The following is a 27,569-nucleotide window of genomic DNA, read 5'->3' as shown; positions in this document are numbered from 1 at the left end:
TCCCAGGGCAGTGATGCCACTCATGCCGAGCACGACGTCAACATCCGGCGGTCGGTCCGGCACTACCAGGACCTCGAGCGTCACTCGACGGTCCTTGGTATTAACCACTATGCTGCCGGTCCCGCAGCATCTGAGTTCTTGGCCGTTAATCGTGGACATTTTCACCGTCCGCAGTGTCTATTGTTCGCAGCGGCCAGTGCATACGAGAGTGTCCGTACAGCCCGTGTCCACCAGCACGCTGACCATCAGCCCGTTCACCTCCAGCCGGGTGATGGGCAGCGCGCCCCTTAATGGCGGGGAGACGGCGCTCGCGCTAACGCGGCGTCTCCCGACTCGTTTCCCGTCCGACGCTGTGGACAGGCGACGGCGATGTGGCTCGACTCACCGTCCAGCAGCGTCGCAGTGGGCGTCTCGCCAAGCGCGTCGTCGTGGCTCGTGTAGGCGCCTCTGCACGCGCCACGGCCGCTGGCACAGCGACGCGTTCATCGCTGAGTATGGCTCGTGCCCGTGCGAGAACGCTCGCTAGGTCCAGCGCCTCCGCGTGGGTGCCGGCCCGGATCGTCTTGCGGACTTCGTCTGGCAGGCCGGAAACGAATGCGTAGGCGAGTGGGCTGTCAGGCACTCCACCGAACAGGGTGGCGAACCGGCGCAGGTCTGCAAGGTACACGTCCGCAGACTTACTAGGCTGCAGACGGCGGCTCGCAAAGGCATCGTAGGCCGCGAGGCGATCCATGGCGAACGCGTCGTTCCACGCGTCGCGCGCGACGTCCGCGGAGTCCCGCGACGTCTCTGGCATCTGCAGCCAGACAGCGAAGGCGCCGCCCGTGAGCCGTGCCGCCAGGACGCTGGTCAGGTCCACGCCGTGATGCCTGCACAGCACCACTGCGCGCGTGAACCACTCCACGATGTCCGACGATCTATCGCACTCCGGGGTGAGCCGGGCGTCAAACGGCCCGCCTCCACCACGCGTCACTGCCCTGCTCCCGCTGGCGCTCCCGCTGGCTGATGCTGGTGTCGCTGCGCCACCAGCCGTGATGGACGTCGTCACACCGCCTGCAGCCGCTGCTGGGGTCTCGGGCATTCTGGCCGAAATAGCTTGCATTCGATGCTTAAAAGAATTCTCGGTCGGACTGCTTCACACGCAGCGGTGAACTGCCGCACACGACGCAAACAGGGAGAGACCCCTACGCGCCCGAGCAGCACCTCTTATACTCCTTTCAAGGCTCATACCTGCAACACGATCTGCGTGCGACTGGCCGGCGCCACCGTGACGCACCGCCCCGAGCCGTGATTGTTCCCCTCACTCAGACATGAGTCATCGCCCCACTCGCCTTACATGCTGACACACTGTCCCGGCACATGGTCCACCGCTACACAAACATGTAACGTAGTTTTGAACATTAACGCTCGCAAATGCTAGCGACCAAACCATCCACACCCCACGCCGCAGTCTCCATAGGCCATGAGGCGTTGGGCCCGCCACGTCATGGCAAACATTCAGCGGTGGCCAACGGTGGACGAAAATGACGACACATGTGAAAGAAGTATCTTGAAGTCTCTTAAAACATTAATTCGTATATTTAGAAGCTCGCTCTATGTGTAATATTTCACCTGCGCGATTTTTTTGATAATCTTAACGAACTCACCTTAACAGTACCGCGAAGTATTACCGGAATCTGGTGGTGGAACTGGAAGGGTAAAGGTGGAATCAAAATTTTTCGTGTTGCTGTTGCTGTTAGTTTGTGCAGAGGGCAGCCCAAGATTTTAAAACTATGCACCCCAGTCTTATCGTTTAATAGTGCGAGCCTATTTTGCAAGACTTTGGGAAGCATTAATTCACAAGCCCCCTTTGAACCCTTCCCCAATCCCAACTTGGGCTCCGGTCCCCACAACTTCGAGAAGAGAGGCCCACGTCTGTGGATGTTTTCGAGGTAGGTTGGGTCGTTTTCGTCATTCAGTCCCTCCTCCCAACTCGCAGCTCGGTCGTTTTTCAGCTTGGGAGCCGGCGATGACTTTGCGGGTCTCTTTGATCGCAATCGGACCGGCTGATGGGTTCGTGTGCCCGCGCGTAACCCACTATCAACCGATAGTGTGGCAGGCGGTAATTTTAGATTGTCTGTACCACACTCTTGGCGCATTTTCACACAACATGCGTAACTAGACCAGAGGTATGCCTACCTCATTTCTGGCAAGTTAACCTGAAAATTTGTTAGAGCACTAAAGATTAGATGACAAGGAAAAAAGAAAATAACGCAACTTAAGGCATGTTTTTTTATAGGCACTATCTGGAAAAAAAACAAGAACCGCGGGTACCACCGGCCTAGGCGTTGCATTCCATAACACGGTCTTAATCGACGGCATGTAACACGATAGCCATACATAATTAAGATCAGCAGATACACAAGCAATTCGCCAGCACTTCAAATGCCTTAATTTAGCGCTATATAGCTAAATGAGGAGTACATGTATGTGCTATAAGCTGGCAATAAAAAGCGTTTTACCTCACACCTAATTCCTAATAAGCCTGCTATATCTGCAGCGAGACGGGAAACATCATTATTTTTCCAGTATTAGCGACGATGAGGAAGCTTTGATGGCTCGCTCATTGGCTGTACGGTTCCAGGGTAATAGTTACCAGGATAGTAGATGCAGATGATAGTTCCAGGGTAACAGGTACGGCTCAGTCCACTAATATGATCGCTTGGACGAGTCCATTTCGCATATATGGGTAAATCTCGTGGGCACTGTCTCGCCCTGAGTAATAGAACCATAGATAAACTACGAATAGAACGCTATGTGCCGCCAGCTTTCGGTCGGTCCCTTAATGTCTCTTCCCCCGCGAACGGCATTTCAGTTGGCGTCGGGAATGTTAAGACTCTCAGCGTACCCCACCACTAACAATAGCAAGCTCGCTCAGACGTCAGGCGTTCCAGTCTCCCTAGACTGCGCAACGTCGTTTTCCCAGACGCGTAGTGGTTGACGCAGGGGCGTGAACCACTACACTATCGGCACCCGGCCGTAGGCTCAAACATTTCGATGGTATTTGTTTCACTAGTCGATTCAGCAAAAAATGAACGTTCTCGAGAAGACTTGAGATGGCCTTGTGTGTTTTGTGCCTATTTTGGCCCACTCCATTCAGCACTAATGAGACCCCTGATTTGTTTCCGGTAAAGGGAACCCGTTGAGTATAACACTGCGGGGTACATTGCTGTTCTCGGTCAGGAGCTGGAAGGCCATTCTGTCCCACTGCGTTGTGTTTTCCGGTCTTCATTCTGGCGGCACGCGGCGGCATCCCCTGGCCAATACGGAGGGGGATACGTCATGTCACATTGGTTCACTCCCTGACGCGAAAGGCCTCCTGACCCGCGCAGCTAACCCCCGGGTCGATGCATGAACCGTCATCGACGCAGCAACATCCCTGCTCACCTCAGGTGGTCAAATAATTGGACCATAGACTCCAGTTCAGATTAACTGGCCAATGCTGGCAAAGGCTTGGAGGGCCCACCGTTCGGTAGTGGGGGCCTTGGCTGGCACAGGCCCCCTCTATTACCTCAATGAGAGCACTCATCATAAGCTCTTACTTTCCTCAACTGTCAGAGGGCTCCGACCAACGTAAGAGACCCTCTGCCATTCGGGCTCCCGTCCTCGTCCCTGTTGAGCAAATCTTCCCCCTAACCGATTCAAGACCCCCTGTTGACTTAGAACGCCCTGTTAGGCACTGTGGGCGCCTGAACGATACAGGAGTGCGACCAAAGTAAATCGCGGGCCTGGTCTTGTTCTTGCTTGGGAAATGGGCCCCCAGGGTTCAGACCAACATGAAGATGACTGTTCGTCACCCGTGATCTTTGGCCGAAACAGAGGAATGCTCTGTCTCAGGGGTCCCTGTCGGTGCAAGGAATCGTCTTACTGAAATTTGAGATCGCGCCCTGTGGACGGGGGTCCTTAATATGACCTGCAGCCAGCCGTTCGGACCCTTTAGCCATCCCATCCGGCCCTTGATCTCTGATCTCGAGAGGCCCTCCGGCCCCTTTTCGGGCCCCCTCAAACGCTGTTCCTACTCGGAACCACTTGCTGCCACATGACTCCTGTTCGGTGTTATGGCCCCTAAGCGACACAAGAGCCCCTCATTGTGTCAGCGGCCCCGAACATTGAAAAGCGGGCTCCGGCCTCGTTTCTGCTTGGGAAAGGGGTCTCAACGGCTCAGATGGACGTGGAGTCGTCTGTTTAGCGTCCGTGGTCTCTGACCGATTTAGATACCCGCATTGTGTCAGGGGTTTCTAAAACGGCGCAAGAGGACCTCTGACTGATATTTCAGGTCACGACCATATTGGCTGTGGTTTTGATGTGACGTACAGCCAGTCATTCGGGCCCTTATGTCCTCCAAACGAGCCTTTGGTAGTCGGTTCGCCGTCTTTTAGGCCACCTGCTAGGCTGTTTTGCTGTGGCTCCGGCTTTGCCCCTGCTTTGGGAATGTACCCTTAGGACAATGCGGCCACGGAGCCGACTGTGCGGCACTGTTGGCGTCTGACCGAAACATAGGTTCTTATCGACTCAGTGGGCCCCTGATCAGCGCTCAGGGCCCTCTGACTGGCATTTGAGCGCCCGGCCCTGCCGGCCGTGGTCCCTGAATGAGACCCCTGGCCGACTTTTCGGGCCCTTAATCGCAGGTTCCGAGGGGCCTTCCGGTTAAGATTAAGAGTTATGGTTAGGATTAAGGGCCCTCCGGTACGATTAAGGGCCTGCGCTGCTGCCGATGCATCAAACCCGCCTCGAATGGTGCGGTTTAATTCACGGTGTCCACGCACGAGTCTGAGCCTTTGGTAGAAGCTTTCCATGTATGCATATATGCACGCAAATGAGCGAACTCTCATAGTTTCATTGTGCTGCAAAAAATAACGAATGAGGCAAGGAGAAGTTGATTGTGCAAAGATAACAGCCACAAACACTTACAGCTGATTGTGACGTCACAAGACAAAAATCACCGCTAACCTGACAATGCCGCACGGGATCGGGCAGCACGGGACGGATCCAGACAGGGTGAGACGGAGCCGAACGGGATCGGCGCGATCGAACAGGACCGCATGTAGCCAGATGGAACCTAATGAGACCAGACGAAACCGGATGGTTCCGGACGGACCCGTCGGACTGAGTGGGACCAAACGGGCTTGAAAGTGATCAAACCAAACCCGGACGGGATCAGACGACATCGGACACCACCGGACGTGGCGGATAGACACCGGACGGGACTAAACGGGACCGGATGGCGCCAGATGGAGCGTAATGGGCCCAGCCGGGACCGGGCGAAATGAGGAGAGACCAGTTCAGACCGGATGGGCGAACTGGCGTTGGCGGCGAACGGCGAACACAACACGACACTGGACGGTACCGGACGGTTCCGGATGAAACTGGACGAGACCCGATAGCATCGGATAGAACCGGACGAGATCTGGGACCGGACTAGGCCGAGCGGAGCCCGACGGGGCCAGACGACTTCACGGGATGGGACGAGACTGGATGGCGAGAGCCGTGACCATAAGGAACGGAGCGGAACGGGAAGAGATCTTCGGGATCCTATGGTCACATATGGTCCCATCTGACCTCGTCTGGATCCAACGAATGGCAAGAAACACAGGTCACACGGGACCTGACGCGATGGGATAGGACTGGACGGAACTGGATGAAACCGGACGGGACTGGACGGGACTGGACTGACTGAAAAGGTCTCGGCAGGGCTGGACGAGACGGAGTGGGACCAGACCAAACCAGATGGGACCAGGCGGGACCAGGTGATACTGGACAGTCCCGAGTGGATCCAGACGAGGTCAGATGGGACCATATGTGACCATAGGATCCCGAAGATCTCTTCCTGTTCCGCTCCGTTCCTTATGGTCACGGCTCTTGCCATCCAGTCTCGTCCCATCCCGTGAAGTCGTCTGGCCCCGTCGGGCTCCGCTCGGCCTAGTCCGGTCCCAGATCTCGTCCGGTTCTATCCGATGCTATCGGGTCTCGTCCAGTTTCATCCGGAACCGTCCGGTACCGTCCAGTGTCGTCCAGTCCCATCTGGTCCCATCTGGGTCACCCGGTCCCATCCGGTTCTGTCTGATCCCATCTGGACCTTTTAGCGTCCCATCCTGTCCGTCTGATCCAGTTCAGTAGCACTGCGCTCGGTTCGGTCACGTCCAATGCTGTCCTGTTCCATGTGATTTCGTCCGGTCTCGTCTGCCCCGTCCGGTCCTGTCCGGTCAAGCCAAGTACCTCCTGGTCCAGTCCCGTCCCGTCTGGTCGTGTCCTGTTGCATCCGTTCCCATCTGGTCTCATGAGGTCTCACCCGGCTTCAACCGGTCTGGTCTGGTCCCGCCCGGTCGCGCCTGGTTTGTCCTGGTTCCGCCTCGCCTTATGATATTTTGTCCGGTTCCGCCCGATCCGTTCCGGTTGTGTGGTCCGTTCTGTCTCATCCGGTTCCTTTCGGTGACGTTTAATGCCGTCTGAATCTGTTCAGTTCGACAAGGCATCTTCTGATTTCGTCCGGTCCGCGTCCGGTCAGTTATGTCTCATTCAGTTGCGTCCGTTGCGTCGGTCCCGTCCGCTGCCGCACGGTCCCGTACGCTGCCACCTGGTTCTGTCTGCTTCCGTCCAGTCTCGTATGATCTCATCAGACCTCGTCCGGTTCCATCCATCCCGCCTGGTCTAGTATCGCCAGGTCTAGTCTGAAGTGACACCTTCCGGTCCCGTCTCGCTTTATGACGCTCCATCCAGTTCCGTCCGGTCCAGACGCGCATGTAACCATCACCAGACTGAGTGATTTTGCGCTTATGAGACATCTTACAATCAGCTGGAGGAGTTGGCGACCTTCACTAACTTCGTATAATCATAATCAGTGCTGCACATGGTCGTAACCAGCGCTGCACAGCCAGCAATGTTCTGACCCATGCGGTCTGAGCGGCAGGGACAGCCGGGCTAGACGCCCACGCCTTCCGCTGTGTGGCGGCCAACGCATGGGCAGAATCGGTCGAAAGCGTTGGTCTTATTTGCAGTCAACAGCAGCGTCAGTTGTCTTACCGTTGGTGGTGCTCATAGCACACGAACGAGCCGTTTTTCAAATGTCTTGACGATGTCTGTCAAGGCAAACGTGAACGAGGGCGGGCGGTCTCGCGGCGGACTGGGAGGCGGCACCGGACGTTTTCATCCCTTTCTCCACAAGGACCGGCATAGCTATCAAAATGTATTTAGAAAAAGCGACATCGTATTGCCTACCTTACACTCATATAGAAAACATCGCACGATGCTGAAATTCGAACTATACTACACTAGTGCATAAAACATCGCACGATGTCACATTTCGAACCATTCTACACTAGTGCATAGAACATAGCACGTCCCGTCTTTTGCGCATGCTTCTATAAGAATTGATGGCACTTGATGTGTAACCCAGATCTGGAATACAGCGCGAAATCCTACTAGAAATCAAGATCACCTTGGAAAACCACCGCAGCATTGCCTACCGAAGTGAACTAATTAAACTACAACATCGTAAAAACTATTGAACCACTACATCCGGTGGTGCGGAAGGCTTCTACCGCAATGTTGTATCAAGGCTATCAAACGTTGGAGAAATTTCGATTACCGGTGAGCATACAGGTACTGGAGTCATGGTAAGCCTCGCACGAGTCGGCGAGCCATACTGCACGCCTCCGATTGATGACACATGCGCCCGCACCCCCAGCCGGTGACGAGGCGCGGACCTGGTCCAAGGGTCAGGCGTCCGTGGAGCCCAGCCGCGCGGCACCAGCTGAGGCGGCCCTCACTGGAACACGTAGACGCGTCCGGACGAGTTGCCGCCGGCTATGGCCGGCTGGGTGGGGTGGCACACGATGGTGGAGCACACCGACTGCAGCTCCTCCCCCATCAGGTAGTGGTACACCGGGCCGGCTCGGTCGTATACCTCCATCTGCAGCACAAAAGCCGAGCTGAGGCGGCAGGCGGCGGCGGGCCGGCCTCGCACGGTCACACGCGAGTGTGTCCCGCCCGCACACCAATACAGACCATGTCCCGCCCGCAGACCAAAACAGACCATGCCCCGCCCGCAGACCAACACAATGTCCAACCCGCAGACCAACACAAACCATGCCCCGCCCGCAGACCAACGCAGACCATGTCCCGCGCACAGACCAACACAGACCAGGTCCCGCGCACAGACCAACAGACCATGTCCCACCCGCAGACCAGCGCAGACTATGTCCCGCCCACAGACCACAGACCATGTCCCGTCCGCAGACCAACGGACCATGTCCCGCCCACAGACCAACGCAGACCATGTCCCGCCCGCAGACCAACACAGACCGTGGCTTCGGCCGACGACGGCAGCTCGTACACCTTAATAATGGCAATGCCATACATTTGCCAATAACAAAGCTAGTGCTGCGAATTACAACTTATCTTCCAACTAGTTAGGCCATGAAAATCTAGTCCTCCTCGTTAGAAAATTGGCTGAACTGGAGAATGTAAAACATAACTGACACGTATCAAAGACTAAGAATAGAGAAAAACGTGTGGCCTGCAGCGCTATGGGAACGAAGAAGGTTTAGGATTTGGCTTCGTATCGCGTTTTTTTCTCAAAAGCTTTTGATTCGGCTTCGAGACACTTTCCACGGCTGGCTTCGGCTTTATGCCAGTCTTAGCTTTGGATTCGCTTTCAAAACCTAAACCTGGTTTTGCCCCCCTGCCTGGTGGCCCACGTTGTTCTAGACGTTCTAAACATCCCAAAGAATATAGGTCCAATTCGAGCCCACACTGACTGTATTGCCAGCAGTAAGAACAGCGGAAACATTCCAACACGGACCGGAGTCCTCACTCTACAGGGTTCGGCTTTGGCGGCCCGGCCGTCCTAGCCTAGACCGGATCATCTCTCACCCGTCTGGGCCGGTCCATGGAGCCCACCAGGAACAGGTCGTCACTGTCCGGCAGCCAGGTCGGCTTGAACGTGGTCAGCCACCGGCCGGTATGGTTGTTGTGTCGGATCGTCTTGGTGGCTGAGGGTGGCGCGCCACAAGTCAATATCATCATCGTTAGTCAAACCGCGACAAAACTGGCGCTTGGCAATGACATATCAGAACGTTGGAGACGGAGGGGAGGGGAGGGGGCAGATAAAACATATCTAGGCGGATGATACAAAATTGTACTGATGTGTCCCACAGCGTGATTGCGTCGGGACAATCCATTATTAGCTCCATGGTGCACCGTCATTGACCACCAACACAAAAGAACCTGTCGTCGGAGCTCCGCAACTACCCTAGACTGACGTCCACCGCTGCCAACACAGTCGCCACTCACGCCGGTCGACTGCCCCGGGTCCGACTGCCGCCGCCGGCACAGTCGCCACTCACGCCCGGTCGACTGCCGGGGTCCGGTCGCCGCCGCCGACACGTCGCCACTCACGCCCGGTCGACTCTCACTCACGAAGCATGTCGCCGCTGTTGAGGTCGCTGTACAGGCGGATGGTGTCGTCGCTGCTGAGCGCCACCAGGGCATCGCCGGCGCGCCGGCTGATGCTGGCGCTGCTGCAGGCGCGCGGCAGCTCCACCCGCTGCAGCGCGCTGCGCTCGCCCTTCAGCCGGCGCATGTCCCACAGGCTGATGGTGCTGGAACAGCGGCAGACGGACGGCTCCGTGGGAACGGTTCTCCGGCGGGACACCAGTCACCCGTCCCCAGGCAATGGCACACCGGCTCCCGGATCCCGGTTACGCCGGCTCCCGGACATCGGTCACACCGGCTCCCGGATATCGGTCACACCGGCCCCCGGCCACCGGCCACACTGGTTCCCAGACATTGGTCACACCGGCTCCCGGCCACCGGTCACACTGGTTCCCGGACATTGGTCATACCGGCTCCCAAACACCGGTCACACCGGCTCCCGGCCACTGTCCACACTGGTTCCCGGACATTGGTCACACCGGCTCCCGAACACCGGCCACACCCGCTTCCGGCCACCGGCCACACTGGTTCCCGGACATTGGTCACACTGGCTCCCGAACACCGGCCACACTGGCTCCCGAACACCGGTCACACCGGCTCCCGGGCACCGGTCACACTGGCTCCCGAACACCGGTCACACCGGCTCCCGGACACGTCCAGCCACACTGGTGCTCGGCTGCCGCCCACACTGGCTCCCGAACACCGGTCACACTGGTTCCCGGCCACCGGCCACACTGACTCCCGGACATCGGTCACACCGCAGTGCTCATGTGTCCAGATCCACGGCACCACGTGACGCGTAAAAGGTTCACCGACGCTCATGCGGGCCTCGTCCTTCATTCAGGTGTAAGTCAAGTCGTCGACATCTGAACGTGCACGAGACGGCACCACGAGCAAAGCCCATATTTCTTACGAGATATCTGATCTGACCTTGTCCGATTTTTAACGTAGCAAAATGCACATAATGTAGGCGTAGCAGTGTTATGAGCACATTCTGTCCGGTTATCGACGGTCATGAGTCCAACTCTCGTATAAATATGCTTCACTAGATACTCTGGCGTCGGATGCATTGAGCAAATCACAAATTTCCTCAATTTTTGCGCATAACTTCATCGGGATTTTGACACGGCAAAGTACTCTTAAGTGCCTTACAAAAATGAAACGAGCATACGCTATCCCAGTCCGGTGGAGCATGCCAGAAGGGTGAAGATGCGGCCCCTCCATGACGTCCCAGGCCACCCCGAGGTCGCAGCGAAGCCGGCGCCATCGGCCTTCCACGCCGCCCGGTCCGTTGGTCGCCACCCACCTGGGCCTCTCGACGGTGACGACCGTGTGCTCGCGGCTCGGGTGCACGCTGATGTAGCGCACGTCTCCGGAGCCGACCCTGTGCAGGACGCTGTCGGAGGAGCGCAGGTCGACACGCACCAGCTGGCCGTCGCTGCGGCCGATCAGCAGGCCGGCCGCCCCCACGTGCGCGTGGTGGATCAGGTACAGGTCCTCCGAGCCGGCCGTCGCGTACACCTGGCGGCGCGCGCGGGGTCAGGGCGGCCGAAAACGGCCGTGCGAACGTAAGAAAACGCTCAGCAGAAGCACTAGCCCGGCACCTGAACCATGAAGATCGTTCTACAGCTTACTGTTATAACAAGGCGCGATGTCATAACGTTATAATCTCATTACCGCATCGGCTAACACGCGCTCGGGTGTGGAAGTCAAATTGACCCACCCCGGAATATTTGTTCCAGAATGGTTTTCAAACAGCGCGGCGCAGCCGTGCCAAATTTTGCATATCTGTAGACAAATGAATAGCGGATCGTTACGCATCAAAAATTTAGATGTACCTTGTAAGGTCGCTGATCTATGGCAGGCCAAAGTCAGGCTATGGTTTCAGCGAAGTAAATTTACAGGGAATCGTTAAATCTGATGCAACAACGGAGTGTTAGGCGAAGCAATACATCTCTGAGGTGCTTTCTAAGGCAACACCAATATTGAATGAGCAAATTGCGTTGACCTGAGGTCAGGTACAAAGGTCAGACCAAGGTCAAACCAACTTGTCTTTTACTCTAGGGCTTGCAGTATGCGATAGTTTCTGGTGCTCATTTCGAATTTATTGATAACACGAACCGCATTATTTATCTTCCATGGAGTTCTTAAAGGTCAGAATATGTTATTGACCTAAAATGACCGGGCTCGACATTTTGCTTCTAAAAAAATACAACCTAGCGTAATCTTTGCTGCTCATCAAAATGCAAAACTCAGAGGTCTTGCATGATTTTGGTCACCATGACCTCTAAAAAATCAAACAAGGTCACTGACCTTAACTGAACATGTGAATTTTGCTTACAGTTATGTAGGTTCTGGGGGCGCCTCGGAGACCAACCTGGAAGTTAACCTTATTTGATCTTATTTGACCCGGAGGTCATGGCCTAGGAATCTCCAGCTTTGACCTCAGTGAGTTCACATACAGGTCAAGATGCCTTGTGAATTTGGTGTCCTTAGCTCCCTTAGTTCCCGATATCTCAGGGGGGTCAAATTAACCCCCCACCCAAGCAAAGGGTGCCTAGCCGGCCACCCTAGTGCGTGTTAACAGGGTCACACAACGATGCTCACGTAACGACGTCATGACCTACCGGGGCACTGAATCCTTATGTTCTCACGATGCTCTGTAGCAACAATATGCGAATGTAACATAAAATACATGCTACAATGATAAATCAACCACAATGTCAGAATCGTGAACGCTGGCATCATTACAACCAGCCCACTGCCGGACGTGTGTCGGCAGCGTCACGTCAGCCGGCGCGACCAGTCCGCTGACCTGATCCAGCTCCATCTTCTGCAGGTCGAGGCGGCGCGTGATGCCGTCGTAGCTGGTGGTGAAGCACTGATGGCCATCATGCGGTGCGAAGCTGAGGCCGTTGATGTGCCGGTTGTGCGCCGCCAGCTGGTGGACGCCCGCGTCCGCCAGCGACACGTCCCACAGGCCTGCCGCGGCGCGCAGAACCAAGGCCGTCGGACACGGCGCGGGGCGGTGTGGTGCGGGAGTCGGAGGGAGCGTGCATTTCCACACGAGACGGGGCCCGCCGGCCTCGACGACGTCAGAAGCGGCGGGTCAACCTCACCACCGACGGGGTGGGGTACATCTCCACACGAGACGAGGTCCGCCGGCCTCCACGGCGTCAGAGGCGGTGGGTAGGCTTCGTCACCCACGCACAGACATCCAGACGCATCATGAGCGCACCACGATTCGTACATACGCCGACTACCCCGACCGTGCATTGCAGGTCCGGAGTCGGTCTAACATGAAGTCGACACAATGACTTCTGCGCCGGGCTACCCGCCGGGATGTGAAACCATCTTTCCGTCAGGTTCTCCCTCTGATCTGGTCCTCCATGTGCTGCGCCACAGGCCGGGAACATGCCGTACAACTCCGGCAGTCAGAAGAGCCGGCGACGCCGCAAAATGACACTGACACTGCCAACTGACACTGACACCGGCGGCAGCACCGACACGTACCGAGCACACCGCGCTTGTCGCCGGCCGCCACCACCAGCTTGTCCTGCAGCGGACAGAAGGCCATGGAGCAGATGCGCTGCGGCGTCACCTTGGTCCACGTGTCCTCCGTCACCGTCATGTTGGCCAGCGCCTGGGTGTAGCTGTGGGGACGCCCCGAGCCACGCAGAGCCGAGTCAACGCTCAGCACGACACCGCCAAAACGCGATGGTGAGAGCCAGAGGACCACTTCCACGACTATGTACGCGATACAGGAACTGAATCCGCTGTGCCAACAGCGCTTGATGTCAAATTGACGATGATGATGATTTTGGCTTTGGGGGCGCCGACTACAATAGTCATGTGGCACCCATGTATCAAACTGACAAAGACGACAGGTCGCAATAAAAAAAAACCACAGAAATGTAAACAACACATGGTAATACAACTCGTCTTGCAGCATACCATGAGCGACAGGGTAATCGGATACCACACCGTTTTAATGACGGTACGCGACGCTTCGGTAACGGGCCCTTACCAGGAGCAGCTGGCTGGTGATAGTCCATCAATTACTAGACAAGACATCCTGATACTGTTACCTGTCGATGGGGACATCCTGATGCTGTTGGCTGTCGGCGGGGAGGCCCTGATGCTGTTAACTGTCGGCATGGATGCCCTGATGCCGTCACCTGTCGGCGGGGATGTCCTGATGATCTTACCTGTCGGCGGGGATGTCCTGATGATCTTACCTGTCGGCGGGGATGTCCTGTCGCCGCTCCTGCTTGCTCAGCCACTGTTTGATGTCCTCGATGAAGCCGAGCGCGCCGTCCGCGGTCGAGCCATCCACCAACGCGTCCTGCACCGTCTCTTTCCCTGAGCACAAATGGGGATACGCCACCTCTTACCCGACCGTCCTGGAGCGTCTCACAGCGGGGCGGGTCCGCCGCCACTTCCTAGAGACACCTCCCCCCTCCCCCCTCCGCCCCGTAGGGCGGTCTGGCGCAGCAAATAATGCCGCTAGGGGTAACTAAAATTCTAGGGACGGCAAACATTTGCAGCCTAGGCAGAGACAAACGTTATGCTGATGGGCGTGTGGCAGCAGACTGATGTGTATGCGGCAAACACCCAGCTGGCCGTTGGGTATGGAACCCGGCAGGTCAGGCGCGGCGCCCGGACCGGTCGGTCCAACGGCACCGGAGACCTTACCAGAAGCCAGCACCAGGAGTCCACACTTCGACCGGGTCCTGGCGGCACCCAACCGAAAGTCCCCGACCAGGGCCCAGCAGCGACAGGAGTTCCACTCATGCCGGGTCCCGCGGGACACTTCCGCCGGGGGCCGCGGGACGAATGTGATGGGACAACCACTGACCGAGTTTGCGGGGTGGCGGCGGTGTGACCGGCCGCTCGGGCAGCGGCTCGCCGCTCGGCTCCAGCTTGCTAATCCGCAGACTGCGCCGGGTCGGCACCGAGCTCATCCTGCCGACAGACGGGCACCAGTGACAGACGGAATAGCCACCAGCTGACAAACTGGCACAAGTGACAGGCAGTGCCTTGGCATTCACCAGAATGCCTAACAGAAGATAATTACTACAGAGTGGTGCTGCTCAATCACTGGCTGAGAAGAGTTTGCTGATCTTGTATGGACTTACTTCATGAATTAAAATAAACAGAAAAGCAATAACTAAGCTGGCTGTACCAAACAACCTGAAACATGCCATGGTTGAAGTAAAAAGGTCGGAGCTCCACATGCAGGCCAGACTTGTGGTGCACACTTATATGTAAGATCAAAAAGACACTGGACTAAGTTGAAAGGCCCTGGACTTTTTGATTGAAATCCCAATGTACTAGTACCCCCCCATTTAAAGCAAACAATCCCAAAAAGACAACACCTTTTGGCCCATTGGAGCATAGTAAGGAAGACTATTACTTGCAATGAAGCAAATCCAGCATGAAAACATTTTTTCCAACACTGCTCTGAATGCCGCCCTGTCCACACTTCATGCTCTCAAAAAGACATCCAAGGATACATCACATAAGCATGGATAAGTTAAACTGACTCACGGTTCTGGTTTTGCTCTTCTGAACACCTTCCGCTTCTTCTTGGGTGGCATGATGACTGCTTTAGCTTCTTCCTTTATAGCATCTAAATTCAGCTTTTTCAGCATCTCCATTCTCTCTTTTATGTTTCTTTGTATAGTTTTTTCATACTCTGATATATATCCCTTGCCTGGATTTGGCTCATGCTTTACCTGAGGCATCTTTGAGAGATGGTTGATTCCCAGCTCTATGTAGCACCTAGAAAAGGACATGCAACAAATGCACCTACCATCAGTATCAAAATAATTGCATCAAAACAGACCTGTACCATAGCTCACAGCTGCTTAAGTCATCTTAATCTGGAAATACACCCTTAGGCACAAACTCAATGGCACTGAATGCCAACCATATCCTAACCCACGCTTCATAGCCATGTTTACATAACCAGTTCAAACAGGGAAGTGCCATGAGTTATGGGCAGTCACCAACACTTATGAGTAACACTAATGTCACAACACCCAATGATAACAATAATTTCGCTGCTTGTGCGCTATGAAACTGGCAGAGGCATGTGTGCTTTATTCCCATCTATATTATAGAATTTCTAGGGTGCATTTCATCCATGAATAATCCATCTGAGTACCCTCGAAACAGGTACCTCTATCTCACCATACACTCGCGTGCAATTAAAGACACCTTTCTAGCCCCTACTAAAAACCATTCGCAAGAGTGCATGTCATACGCAATTAAACGCAGGTGTAACAAGTTACGACACGTCTCCCTCGCTTACCTCATGCACAACGCAACCGCGACTCGTTTTCACTGTTATGTCCTTGCTCGGTCATATATGTATTTGGCGGGAAGTATTTACTTATAGCTCTTGATAAACAGTCGCGTAATTAGAGCTCTTTTCTCTAATTAATCATAGTTCTTTGTTGAAACATGGGTCTAAGATATTTTTTATTACGCAAAAGGGCACAAATTATTATCAAAGTAGAGATTTGCTGAGCGACCTTTGTTGGGGTTCTTGCAGTAACAAATAGACTTTGATTTCCATAGATGCTAAAAGCGACGCATCGTGCGTGTAGTTGGCGTGAAGGGCGTGAAGGTCGGGGCGGTGTGCGCATCGTGAAGGCACGAACAGTGAAACTGGCCTTGAGTGGAACATTTTGTCGTTCCCAAGGCCCTTCGTTCCCTGGCATTGGTCCGAGTGCCGCTGCGGCGAGAATACGAGGGAAGGGCCTTGGGCCACCTACTGGCGGAAATACGACCCTCTCCTAATTTACGCACTTTCACTGGGAACAAATGGACCCACCTGCCTTTTCACTCAGTGCAGCAGTGGCATTTGAGAACGTTTAGAGCAGGTGTCTTAGCGGAAAGATAAGGCCAGTAGGTATTGTTGAACATCTTTATGTTAATACTATTGCCATCAAATGAGACATGTCCACATGTGATAGTGTTACGGTCCAAATGTTGGTGATGTTATTGTTTCATTGACAATTAGTCCATGTTTTGCACTAGCAATTGACCACTTTGTAACAAATGCTTTGACTACATTTTTTGCCTGCAAAGACTGGTGTGCTGAACCTTTTAACCACTTGTGTGGAACTCTGGCTTAGCCATCTTGCACAGAATTTCAGGCTTATTTGTCATATGAACAAAACCTTGACAATATATGCACCTAGAATGACTTTGCAGCATCATATTTCCATAAGAGATTGACTATGTACTGAAATTAGTTGTGATCATCCATCAAACACCTGGCTCTGAGATTTATAGCATACATGCACATACATTGTACATGTTCAAAGTACACCTTGCTTTGCTTAGCATCTTATGGAGCCTTGTCCAAGCAGTGATGCCTACCTTGGTTGCATCATTGGCTGGAGGGCTTGGCTTGCAATTTGTCCACCTATGTCAGCATAAGATATTACAATTTGTTATTTACTCCTGACCAGAGGGCCTGAGACCAGTGGCAGCAGCCATTTTAAAGGTCAGGTGACATCAAAGTGCAGATGGACCATGCCCAGCATTATGCCCTGTGAAGTTTCCACCTTGTAATTATCCTGATGCCCTTGAATTATCAGGTAGTGGGGGCCTGGGCTTGTGCAACATGTGTTGCTTTCTGTGGATTGCTAGCAGCAGAAATACTTTATATCAAAGGGTCCTCTATATATGCAGTAAACCTTACTGAGTATTAGTCAGTGCAGTGTAGCTTCTAACATTGATACATTGTAAGTTGGCAGAGTGTCAAGCTACCAATGGGTGTTATATTCCTGATTTCAATGTTTTTCAAGTAACTTTTTCTTACAGATCACACCATGAGCAAGGAAACTTTCGTACCACGTAAACCTGACACAGAAGGTACGGATTTGCATGCTTCAAGCTTTTGCTGGCTGAATGATGCTGTTCAAATGGAAATGATGATTAATTGCTGTTAAGGTGTATATATTTCAGTCATGCTCATGCTTTAACTGGAACTCCAGTATTGACATGTAATGTCACAGTCATCAAAGCAAAATGTTGGGGAAGTTTTATGACAGGCCTACCCAATCCATTAATGCCCAGGGGATAGGGGGCTTTGCCAAGCAGTAGCAAGAAGATGAGTGCATCATCCAAACAGGGGGAGAGTGGTGGCCCCTGACCCCTGATTGACAAGATGGGTGGGTAGGTCATGTGGTCTCTTGTCTGCAAGGTGACATGGGTTCAACTGGCTCAAAGGCAGACATGGTGCCTTTGACATCGCTGTGTATGCTGGCCACACTGCACAACCAGCCCAAGACTAAGTAGAGCTCTGCTACCAGACTGGGGGATGCTGCTACCGGGGTCATTGTACAGTTCAGGCTCTGGTGCCACATCTGTGCCATCTGTGTGCAGTCCATGTTGCCAGCAGGCCACCCATGGAGCTGGGCAGACCCCGTGCCAGCTGTGTAACCAGTGGTTGGATCTGACGAGCGCACCTTCCAAAGCTGTGAGAGCTTGACATGCAGATGGTGTGTGCATGATCTCAAGGTTCGGGCGTGCTGCATGGATGGCAGACAGCACGTACCCAGACTGATCTGGGTGTGTACCATTGTCCGGCCGGCAGATGGGGTGTACTCGACGACCCGTCGCCTGCCGGAGGGCTGGACCCGCAAGTGCGTGCAGCGCTCCTCCGGTGTCTCGGCCGGCAAGTGGGACGTCTACGTGTACAAGTGAGGGTCGGACATGCGTTCATATGCCCAATCATGTGCTCTGCAGACTGTGCTTTGGGCACACTGGGCGCCAAATGACCACTGCAGTTGGCGCGCCCAAAAACACCAATAAACAACAAGCGGTCGTCTACGGGACTTGGTCGGCGGCAAGCTACCCGGCTGACAGGAGCACGCATACCGGGCAGTGGCAGGTGCCAGATGATGTAACAATAGAGGGAGAGAGTGGATAGAGCCAGTGTTGCATGCCTCTGGATGTGACGATACACGACTTTTGGTGCAGAGGCATTCGCCAATTGACCCTGATTTCAACCTTTTCAATTGCATTATTCTTAGCTGAATGGGCTGGAACTGATTGTACCAGATTAGTTCTCGAGTTAGTATTGCTGATTTCATCAAAGTTTGACCAAATGTGATGGTCTTCTTTATTTGCTTGAGTGAAACATTCCACATCACAAACGCACACGTGTGACAACGTGTGACACATGCATGTGTCGCATGTGTGTCACACTTTTGTGTTTAAGAAACGTGACGATTGTGTTAACCCACGGCGCTCTGCCGTCAATGCCGCCAGACCGCCGACGCCGGCCGTCTCCGCCGCGCCGCCCCGCGCAGCCTAACACTCCTGTCCCATTACAGTCCAATGGCAAGAAGTTCCGCTCGCAGAACGAGGTGCGCCACTACCTGGAGACGATCGGCAGTGACCTGGACCCCGAGCTCTTCTGCTTCAACGCCCACATGCAGGTCGGCATGGCGTATAAGCGGCGCGGTGCGACCACGCCGCGGCCGGCGGCTCACGCCCACTCGCACAGCGCGCGCATCGCCAAGGCCATCAAGCGCGCGCGCGGCCTGCCCGCAAGCCGAAGTCCGCCTCTGTGACCACCGACGACGTGAACCAGAAGATTAAGCTCAAGTTCAGCTTCGCGCGGCGGCGTCTGCTGGCGGCCGGCGGGCGCGTGCAGGGTGAGTCGAAGCGGCCTCTCTCCAGCTGGCAGCGGGCCCGCAGCTGAGGGCCGGCGGCGGCGCTTTAATACCGCTTTATTGACAGCCGTGAGGGCGATTAATCATGTGAGCCGCGTGAGGACGGGCGTCGATTGCTGACGGTGGCGGCCGGTCCGCGCACCTGGATTGTGCGTTGGGAACTGGCGTGACAATAATTATTTGCTAATACACGTGCGAAAGATTTGTTTGTTTTTGTGGTCGGCGGGCGCGGCGGAAGCATGGCTGATGTGGTCACAGCCCAACGTCGGGTTATTGCGATGCTAAATTTGACCCGACTGGATTTGGAACGGAAAGCGATGCCAGAGCGTTTCTACAGCGCCTTTCTATCTCGATACCATCCGTTAATAAAACCAAAGTGCACGTTCCCTTCACAAAGGGATCCTCATCTTCACTCGATCTGGCAGTAAGTGTCGGACAGAAGTTGGCAGTGCTGGTAATGACCGAGAGAAACGCTTAACATTTGCCAGCAGTTAATCGCGGTCCAAAATTGCTGCCGTTCGAAGGAGGCAAGTTGAAGTAAAGTTTGTGAAATATGCCATATTGATGGGTCTCGTTTTGGGCTGCTGTTGACATTGTATTTCTTAACTTTGTGCGTCAAAGTTACCACCAAGCAGAGGAGAGATCTATCATGACCCACTATCTTCTCATAGTTGGAAGCTGCCTGTACTGGGATCTCCCCTGTCTCTTTAGCACGAGATTGCTCTGTTACTATACAAAGCCGGTCGCCGAGTCACGGGCCAACCGGCGCGGCGATCGCCGGTACCATCCGTGCCTGCCTGCATGCGGGGCGTCCCACGGTCGCACCGAGCGAGATCCGCTGACCCGCCGCTGGGTCTGTCCCGGCAGCGCCGCTGCCCGGAACGCCGCTCAGTGTGACCCGCTGACCCACCGCTGGGTTTGTCCCGGTAGCTCCGCTGTCCGGCCGCCGGCCGCCGCTCAGTGTGACCCACTGATTCACTGCTGGGTCTGTCCCGGCAGCGCTGCTGTCCGGTCGCGGCCCAATGTGACCCGCTGACGGGTCTGTCCGGCAGCGCCATCGTCCGTCCACCGCTCAGTGTGACCCACTGACCCACCGCTGGGTCTGTCCCGGCGGCGCCGCTGTCCGGCCGCCGCCCAGTGTGACCCGCTGACCCACCGCTGGGTCTGTCCCGGCAGTGCCGCTGTCCGGCCGCCGCCCAGTGTGACCCGTTGACCCACCGCTGGGTCTGTCCCGGCAGTGTCGCTGTCCGGCCGCCGCCGCTGGGTGCCGCCTCGGTCGCCCTACAAGCTGATGCAGGAGACCTACTACCACGACCCCTGGAAGCTGCTTATCGGCACCATCTTCCTCAACAAGACGGCCGGTAAGGGCAGTGCATAACGTACCCGGATTCCACCCTACGAAACCGGGGCAGGCACGAGTCGGGGGCGCGGCTGGTGGTCGGTAGTACGCGGTCACCGCTGGGGCCGGCTTGGGCGAATGTGCTGGCCCCTGGCCTCGGCTGACCTTTGTTGTGCTGACGTTTGACCTCAGCTGACCTGTGTCGGCCGTCGCCAGGTCGGCAGGCGCTGCCGATGCTGGAGACGTTCTTCGAGCGGTGGCCGGACGCGAGGGCGGCGCGCGACGCCGACGAGGCCGACGTCATGGAGCTGCTGCGGCCTCTGGGGCTGGCCGAGCGGCGCACACAGTGCATCGTCCGGTTCTCAGGTACGACTGTCACCGCTGGTTCTCAGGCACGACTGTCACCGGCTGGTTCTCAGGCACGACTGTCACCGCTGGTTCTCAAGTACGACTGTCGACCGCTGGTTCTCAGGTACGACTGTCGCCGCTGGTTCTCAAGTACGACTGTCGCCGCTGGTTCTCAGGTACGACTGCCGTCGCTGGTTCTCAGGTACGACTGCCGCCGCTGGTTCTCAGGTGCGACTTAGGTTCTCAGGTACGACTGCCACCGCTGGTTCTCAGGTACGACTGCCGCCACTGATTCTCAGGTGCGACTCAGGTTCTCAGGTACGACTGCTGCTATCATCAATATTGATGACCACCGTTTTCATTATACGCCCTGCTTTTATCACTCATGCTTATTCGGAGTCTCGCAACACCCTGTTTATCCGGTGAAGGCTACGTGCATCAGCCAGAAGGGGGCGTGATTCCCTGGCTAGCACCCCCGCCCGAGCTTTCGCTTAAACAGCAAAAAGGGGGTCCTGCGTGGGGGTACATCTCAATAGCGGAGAGCTCACACTTGCATGCTCTCTTGCCCAGACACTCCCAACTCACTTTCATCCCATAGCCCTGAAGTGATCACTTCAAAGGAGCCCTAATCGCCCCATATGTCGGTTTTCGTGTCGATTTGAACGAATTGGACAAAGTCGTCTCTGACGTTTCTGTTAACAATGACCTGAGGAACATTTTATTTTTGCGTGAGATTGTGTTGACCCACCGGCACAGACAAGTCAATGAGCGCTTTCGCTGTCTGGTCGTAATTGCCTTTCGCTACATAAGACAGTTAACAGCAGACCGGCTCGCGTGTCGAGGGAACCAAAAGTGACGTGTGCAGCATGTGCTGGGAGTTTGGTGTCGCCGAGATGAGGTGACGTGCTCCCCTCACATTTCAGACGAGTTCGTCTCCAAGACCTGGAAATACCCGAACGAGCTGTACGGCATCGGCCGCTATGGCAACGACTCGTACCGCATCTTCTGCCTGGGCGAGTGGAAGCAGGTGCGGCCACAAGACCACATGCTGAATCTGTACCACAACTGGCTGTGGACAAACCACAAGGCGCTGGGTCTGGTTTGAGCTGCCGCGCTCCCGGAAGGGGAGTGGGAGTGGGAGTGGGGGGGGGGGGGGCGCCGTCGGACCGCCGCCATACCAAGCGCTCAGTGATGGCGACCGTTTGTGTATATGGGGTTTTAACGGCCGCATGCCAGCCGGGTGTGCCAACCAATGCCCTCCGCGTCATCTGAAAACCGACGCCCGTGAAATCATGGCAGCAGTGTAAATGATCCTGTCATCTTCAACGCACAAATATATTGCACCACGCTCACACATGCAGCACTTTAAGCCAACGCACCACATGCGCCGATCCCGTCGACATAATGCTGGTGACCTGAGACGGTGCCTCGACGCCGCACGGCCGAGACGCATGAGAACCACGCCTTCCGATGAGTGATCATGAGTGGACCGCCGCGGCATCAACGGCGTGCAGGCACCCAGCGCGGTGGCCGGACCGAACGCCACCGCCCCGCACAGCCAGTCAGTCTACCGTCAGCGAGCCGGCGCCCGGCGCGGCAGCCGGACCGGACGCCGCCGCGCCGCACAGCCAGTCAGTCCACCGTCAGTGAGCCGGCGCCCGGCGCGGTGGCCGGACCGGACGCCGCCGCGCCGCACAGCCAGTCAGTCTACCGTCAGCGAGCTGGCGCCCGGCGCGGCAGCCGGGACTGGACGCCGCCGCGCCGCAACAGCCAGTCAGTCTACCGTCAGTGAGCCGGCGCCCGGCCGTCCTCGGGAGCCGCTCTCTCTCGCGCGCGAAGACCGACGCGCGTACGCGTCAGTCCTCATCCACCAGGAAGCGGTGGACGGAGCGGTAGTAGCTGGAGAGCAGCTGTTGGCGCAGCTCGCCCCGCGTCAGCCACTTGTAGTCGGCCACCTCGTCGGCGGCCGGTTCCACGGCCGCCGCCCGACAGCACGGCCTTGAAGAAGAACACCTGCGGCAGGGCGGGATGAGCGTCGTTTGCCGCCGACGCCAGCCGCATCAGCCCCGGCCACACACCGTACACGGCTGCCGCCCAGCTGGTGCTTTAGAATGCACGGCACACTACAGTATACGATTATATAATATATATATATATATATATATATATATATATATATATATATGTGTGTGTGTGTTATAAATGAATATAAGTATCTTATTATACGGGTGGTATTACCGTAAAAAAACGTCTGAGCTCGTAACGAGGCTTGGGTCCGATCTATTCGTGTCACGAGAGGAACACGGCTTCATCAACGACAACAAGAGCTATCAAAAATGCCACATTTGCTCTCACCATTACGGGTCTCACCTTGCCGCCAATGGCACCGGACTCGCGCGGCGCAGCGCCTTGGGGTATTTGTATTTGTAGAAGCCCCAGGGCACGTTGCCCCAGGAACCGGGCGCGGACGTCCGGTCCGACCACCGTCTGCAGAGTGCGCTCCGCCGTCTGCCGGAACCAGAGCAAGTTCAGCCCGAGCACAGCCAGGCACACGGACCAGCCTGCCGCGGCGCACAGCGTACCGGCCGACGCACGGACCAGCCTGCCGCGGCGCACAGCGTACCGGCCGACGCACGGACCAGCCTGCCGCGGCGCACAGCGTACCGCGGCGCCCAGCGTACCGCCGACGCACGGACCAGCCTGCCCGCGGCGCACAGCGTACCGGCCGACGCACGGACCAGCCTGCCGCAGCGCACAGCGTGCCGGCCGACGCACGGACCAGCCTACCGCGGCGCACAGCGTACCGGCCGACGCACGGACCAGCTGCCGCGGCGCACAGCGTACCGGCCGACGCAGGGACCAGCCTGCCGCAGCGCACCAGCGTACCGGCCGACGCACGGGGTGGTCTGCTCGACATAGAAGGACGGCACCCAACGCAAGCAAGACACCCGACACAGAGCACGGCACCGACAAAGATGCGGCACCCAACACAGACTGGTACAAAGTCTGCCCGACACAATGAGCTAACGAACTGGACGCAGCACTGCTGGACTCAATTTTCAGGAAACTAGTGAAGGTTTGAGACTTCTTCAGTCATACAGGCCCCATTCAGTTCAACCCACAGACATGACTACTCAGGTCTCGGGGCACGCGTGATACTGTTTAATACACCGCAGGGGAGACGACCATTCAACATGATAGACTCCCTCCCGCACACCGACCAACATTCAGGACAATAAACAATAAATTAAGATAACCATGAAACAAATAACATTAACATCAACAATATGGTCGCGTGGCCATTTAAGCAATCAATACTAAATCTGTTCAATAAACAGGACAACATTGGCACACTGGACGGGACATCTACATGCAGGGTACTGCCTACGACACAAACAGACCAAAGCACGGGACGCTGGCTGACGAGGGACGCTTCGACGCACAAGCTGCCGCATGACGCAGGGCAACAGAACACCACACAGGACAAACAACGACACGGGGCAGCTGTCGCAGTCTGAGCTGGCGGTGCCTGGCTGGTGCTGGTAGCGGCAGGCAAATCCCTGACAGCTGCAATCCACATGCAATGATACCTCCCAGCCCCGAGTCTGGACACCAGATATCAGATATGAGATATCAAATACGCAAACACAGACACCCGCCGATACAACCGTCCGCGGCGCCGCGCCGCCGCCCCGGCCACACCCGTGGACGGGGGCCGCCACCCACCTGTCTCATGGTCTCGCCCGACTGGTGGCGGCCCTGCGGCATCATCCACTTGGCGCCGGTGCCGAGCCGCTGCTGCAACCACCAGCACGAGACTGGCGGCCAGCTCGCGGTCCGTGGAGCGGCAGGTCGCCCGTCCGGTCTGCCTCTGGGGACGCGAAACGGCGCCGGCCGGCCACGCGTTCAGCCCCCGGACAGACCAGCGCGGCCGTCATCGGACACAGCGCCGGCTGGGTGACGGCTCCTACCCGCCGGCGCGACCACAGCAGCGAGTTACCCCTCCAGCGAGCACGCGGGGAGTCACTCATCTCCACCGGGGGTATGGCCGTCGTTAGCTGCGTTGAGTTCTGACTCGGGCCCGTCATTGACCGACCCGCCTGACCTGCGGGGCGCATCGCTGACCTGTGAGCATCGGAGCTGATGTGAAGGCGGCCAGCTCCTCGGCGCAGGCGTCCTCAAAGTCGGGGCCGCCGTCTGCATGCTGGCCGCGTCCATCAGGTCCGCGTCGTCGCCATCCGACAGCCGGAGCGCCTCAGCCGTGGCTCTGGCAAGGTGCCGGGCGCACACAGATCAGCCGCGAACCGGTGCGCGCGGACATCAGCTGGGGGCCGGGGCGGCCCGGCCCGGGCTCCGACCGGACAAACGTCACCCACGGCCGGAGCACGCAGACGCAAACACGCACCGCTCCGCCAGAAAACACGCCACGTGATCGCTCTATCCACGGAGTGCTGCACCAGATGACGGCGGCCAGACGGACTGCATTTATTGCACATGGTGTACACTCAGGCTTCAAGATGTGCCATGATTGATTGGCATGATCATGCTGAACATGAGCTTTAGTACTCTGCCAAACAACATATTTACCTGCAATCGCAAATGGATCGCGCGAAACTGACCCCTCAGGCGCCCTACCCTTCCCGCGCGCAGCTGGCACTTACACGGCCGCACATGACACCTGCCTGCACCTGTTACTCACATGTCGCGCTCATGGCGCATTTCGTGGTCAGACTTGAGGCTGTTCTCAAACTCCAGTCGTCGCAGCAGCGTGGAGAATTCCCGCTCAATAGGTGAAAGTGGAGGGGCCACCACTGGTAGCCGCTCCAGGCAAACAGCGCTGTACAGGTGCCACACCGGCTCACCATGATGATGTGGCGGCTCCACCGCCGCCTCCACACTGGGGGCTGGCAGACACAATAGTTCATGCCAGCTGCAGAATTAAACTTGGATAGGTCCCTAGGCTTCCAGACAGCATTAATTCTTCTCCATGCACAGACTACTGATAACCTTCACAAACTATAGCATTTAGACCATGGTGGTGTTTCTTGTGTGAGGGCTTGGAGGTGGGTGGGTGGGGGGTAAACCATGATCACTTCACTGGTCAATCTCAAGAGCTGATACAACTGATGAACTGCTGGTAATTTCTGGCAGCCAAGTATACAAACATCAGTATCATATATTCTTAAAGCAATCATGGCTACACTGCTATGATAAAATGACAATATCACACTGTACACATTAAGACAATGTTGTCTTAGCCCAACATGAAATCTCACCTATACCCTGCATGTTACATGATCTTTCAAAGTTCTTGATGGATCATGCTGCTATTTTGGTTGAAGTGTTGCAAATATTTTTGATAGTTGGGTCAGGTCACATGAGTTGACCTCACCTTAAAACTTTATCTTCATCAAGGTACTTTACTTTCATCTCCAGCAAAACAGGAATTGACTGGTTACTCATAAGTGATACCACTGCTAAACTAGCAAAACAAGGCAGGGTGTTAAACCTCCAAATACCTTGTCTAGCCATAAAATGGATACCTATCTTAAGTCATTATAACCTTTATTGTCCACCAGTCAATCTATCATTCCATAGTCAGCCTACTGCAAGCCAGCATTGTCTTGTTTATGGGAAAGTCATATGATGATTTTAAAATCCTGTCTTGTCTTTAGGCATTGGCTATCACAATTTTGGCCAATACTTGTTTCTCCAAATCACATTCAAGTGTCATTCCTGCATGCATGATTCAAGTCTCCATGATTGCAAAAGTTCAAAATATGCTCATATCTGCAATGCTGCTGGCCTGTAAAAAATATACATTGTACAGGACACCTACATATTAGTGAGCTACATTTGCTTCAAAATTGGGCCACTACACATTGCATTGAATTGATGAATAACCAGTGTGAAACAGGTGTTGGGGTACTATTTGCGCCACATTTCGCTCTCAGCATAATCACTGAAATATTTGCCACCCTATCTGCTGAAGCCAGAAGCATTGTGCGGCAAATTCCAAACTTATGGCTGCTCCAGACACACTCATTGTGACAAATAATTTTTGCCACTGGTAATGACGCAGGCTGATGCCTCACTGGGAGCAGCCTGGTTTTAAAGTAAATAAAGGACTGGATTCAGTTGAGTATTTTACATATTACAAATGCAACCCTGGTGGGTATTTTGGAGATCAAACTCTTCGTACACAATATACCAACTGGACTCAGTTCACGCTGGCTAGGTGGCTGGTTGAGTTAGTTGCGTGCCGCGCGTAATATACTCAAGGTGGCCATCCCCCTTCTTCCAAAAATTGAGGAGTACAACCTGAAGAGGAAGGAAAGAGACAATCACAGGAAAGAAATTTTAGCAGACAATTCCGCTTACCCTGTACATGGCTTCGGTTGATAAATGGGAGCCCTCTCCCGAGAATTCGCCTGATGGAGGCCGCCATTGTTGAAAGGATGGACGCATCTTGTCACATGTGTGCCTTCAAGTACCAAGTACTGTTATGATTTGCTTATATTTTGAAAGGATAGGATTTTATAAATTATTGACTACCAAACTAGGTTACAAATTTTTGCAATTGATGACATTATTTGATCACTATATTGATGGCAAATCCTGCAGACGCTGGGAAAAAGAAGTACTTTTATGCACTATAATTATATGCTCTTCTCTATAGTCACGTCAACAAATCCCGCACCCGCACTCTCGGC

The 27,569-nt window shown here is 55.3% G+C and overlaps 3 protein-coding genes and 1 long non-coding RNA gene across 4 annotated transcripts; 2 read left to right on the top strand and 2 right to left on the bottom strand.

Moving 5' to 3' along the window:
• Nucleotides 1-7,510: 7,510 nt before the first annotated feature.
• Nucleotides 7,511-14,365, bottom strand: LOC119090395 (WD repeat-containing protein 76). The gene is made up of 8 exons (XM_037213191.1): nucleotides 14,330-14,365; nucleotides 13,710-13,833; nucleotides 12,985-13,124; nucleotides 12,287-12,453; nucleotides 10,778-10,992; nucleotides 9,457-9,638; nucleotides 8,911-9,029; nucleotides 7,511-7,948 (listed from the first exon to the last, which is right to left on the bottom strand). The coding sequence occupies exons 3-8, from the start codon at nucleotides 13,100-13,102 to the stop codon at nucleotides 7,802-7,804; spliced, it is 948 nt and encodes a 315-aa protein (XP_037069086.1). The 5' UTR covers nucleotides 13,103-13,124; nucleotides 13,710-13,833; nucleotides 14,330-14,365; the 3' UTR covers nucleotides 7,511-7,801.
• Nucleotides 14,366-16,266: 1,901 nt separating this feature from the next.
• Nucleotides 16,267-18,454, top strand: LOC119090410 (uncharacterized). Its single transcript, XR_005093222.1, has 3 exons — nucleotides 16,267-16,386; nucleotides 17,311-17,361; nucleotides 18,238-18,454. It is a non-coding gene; the product is annotated as an uncharacterized LOC119090410 (long non-coding RNA).
• A 219-nt stretch (nucleotides 18,455-18,673) lies between these two features.
• LOC119090005 (methyl-CpG-binding domain protein 4-like) lies at nucleotides 18,674-21,961 on the top strand. Its single transcript, XM_037212803.1, has 6 exons — nucleotides 18,674-18,688; nucleotides 18,828-18,957; nucleotides 19,017-19,151; nucleotides 20,408-20,530; nucleotides 20,725-20,874; nucleotides 21,780-21,961. The coding sequence occupies exons 1-6, from the start codon at nucleotides 18,674-18,676 to the stop codon at nucleotides 21,959-21,961; spliced, it is 735 nt and encodes a 244-aa protein (XP_037068698.1).
• A 604-nt stretch (nucleotides 21,962-22,565) lies between these two features.
• LOC119090004 (39S ribosomal protein L46, mitochondrial-like) lies at nucleotides 22,566-27,304 on the bottom strand. Its single transcript, XM_037212802.1, has 6 exons — nucleotides 27,238-27,304; nucleotides 25,556-25,760; nucleotides 25,048-25,123; nucleotides 24,583-24,654; nucleotides 23,306-23,364; nucleotides 22,566-22,869 (listed from the first exon to the last, which is right to left on the bottom strand). The coding sequence occupies exons 1-6, from the start codon at nucleotides 27,302-27,304 to the stop codon at nucleotides 22,713-22,715; spliced, it is 636 nt and encodes a 211-aa protein (XP_037068697.1). The 3' UTR covers nucleotides 22,566-22,712.
• Nucleotides 27,305-27,569: the final 265 nt, after the last annotated feature.

This window comes from Pollicipes pollicipes, unplaced genomic scaffold, assembly GCF_011947565.3.
Source record: "Pollicipes pollicipes isolate AB1234 unplaced genomic scaffold, Ppol_2.1 Scaffold_3087;HRSCAF=3621_pilon_pilon_pilon, whole genome shotgun sequence".
Taxonomy (NCBI): domain Eukaryota; kingdom Metazoa; phylum Arthropoda; class Thecostraca; order Pollicipedomorpha; family Pollicipedidae; genus Pollicipes; species Pollicipes pollicipes.
This window is presented reverse-complemented; position numbering and strand designations above follow the sequence as displayed.

Bases quoted from the DNA above. Each gene is read 5' to 3' on its own strand.
- LOC119090395 (XM_037213191.1), bottom strand. From the start codon at position 13,102: ATGACGGTGACGGAGGACACGTGGACCAAGGTGACGCCGCAGCGCATC. The intron at 12,454-12,984 runs GTACGTGTCGGT...GCGCCGCGGCAG, and splicing joins CGACAAGCGCGGTGTGCTCG to GCCTGTGGGACGTGTCGCTG. The intron at 9,639-10,777 runs GTGGGTGGCGAC...CCGCTGTTCCAG, and splicing joins GTCACCGTCGAGAGGCCCAG to CACCATCAGCCTGTGGGACA.
- LOC119090005 (XM_037212803.1), top strand. The intron at 18,958-19,016 runs GTGCGACCACGC...CGCATCGCCAAG, and splicing joins CATGGCGTATAAGCGGCGCG to GCCATCAAGCGCGCGCGCGG. The intron at 19,152-20,407 runs GTGAGTCGAAGC...CTGTCCCGGCAG, and splicing joins GGCCGGCGGGCGCGTGCAGG to TGTCGCTGTCCGGCCGCCGC.
- LOC119090004 (XM_037212802.1), bottom strand. From the start codon at position 27,304: ATGGCGGCCTCCATCAGGCGAATTCTCGGGAGAGGGCTCCCATTTATC. The intron at 25,124-25,555 runs GTGAGTAACAGG...GCACCTTGCCAG, and splicing joins ATGCGCCATGAGCGCGACAT to AGCCACGGCTGAGGCGCTCC. The intron at 24,655-25,047 runs GCCCCGACTTTG...TGGTGGTTGCAG, and splicing joins CGGCCAGCATGCAGACGGCG to CAGCGGCTCGGCACCGGCGC.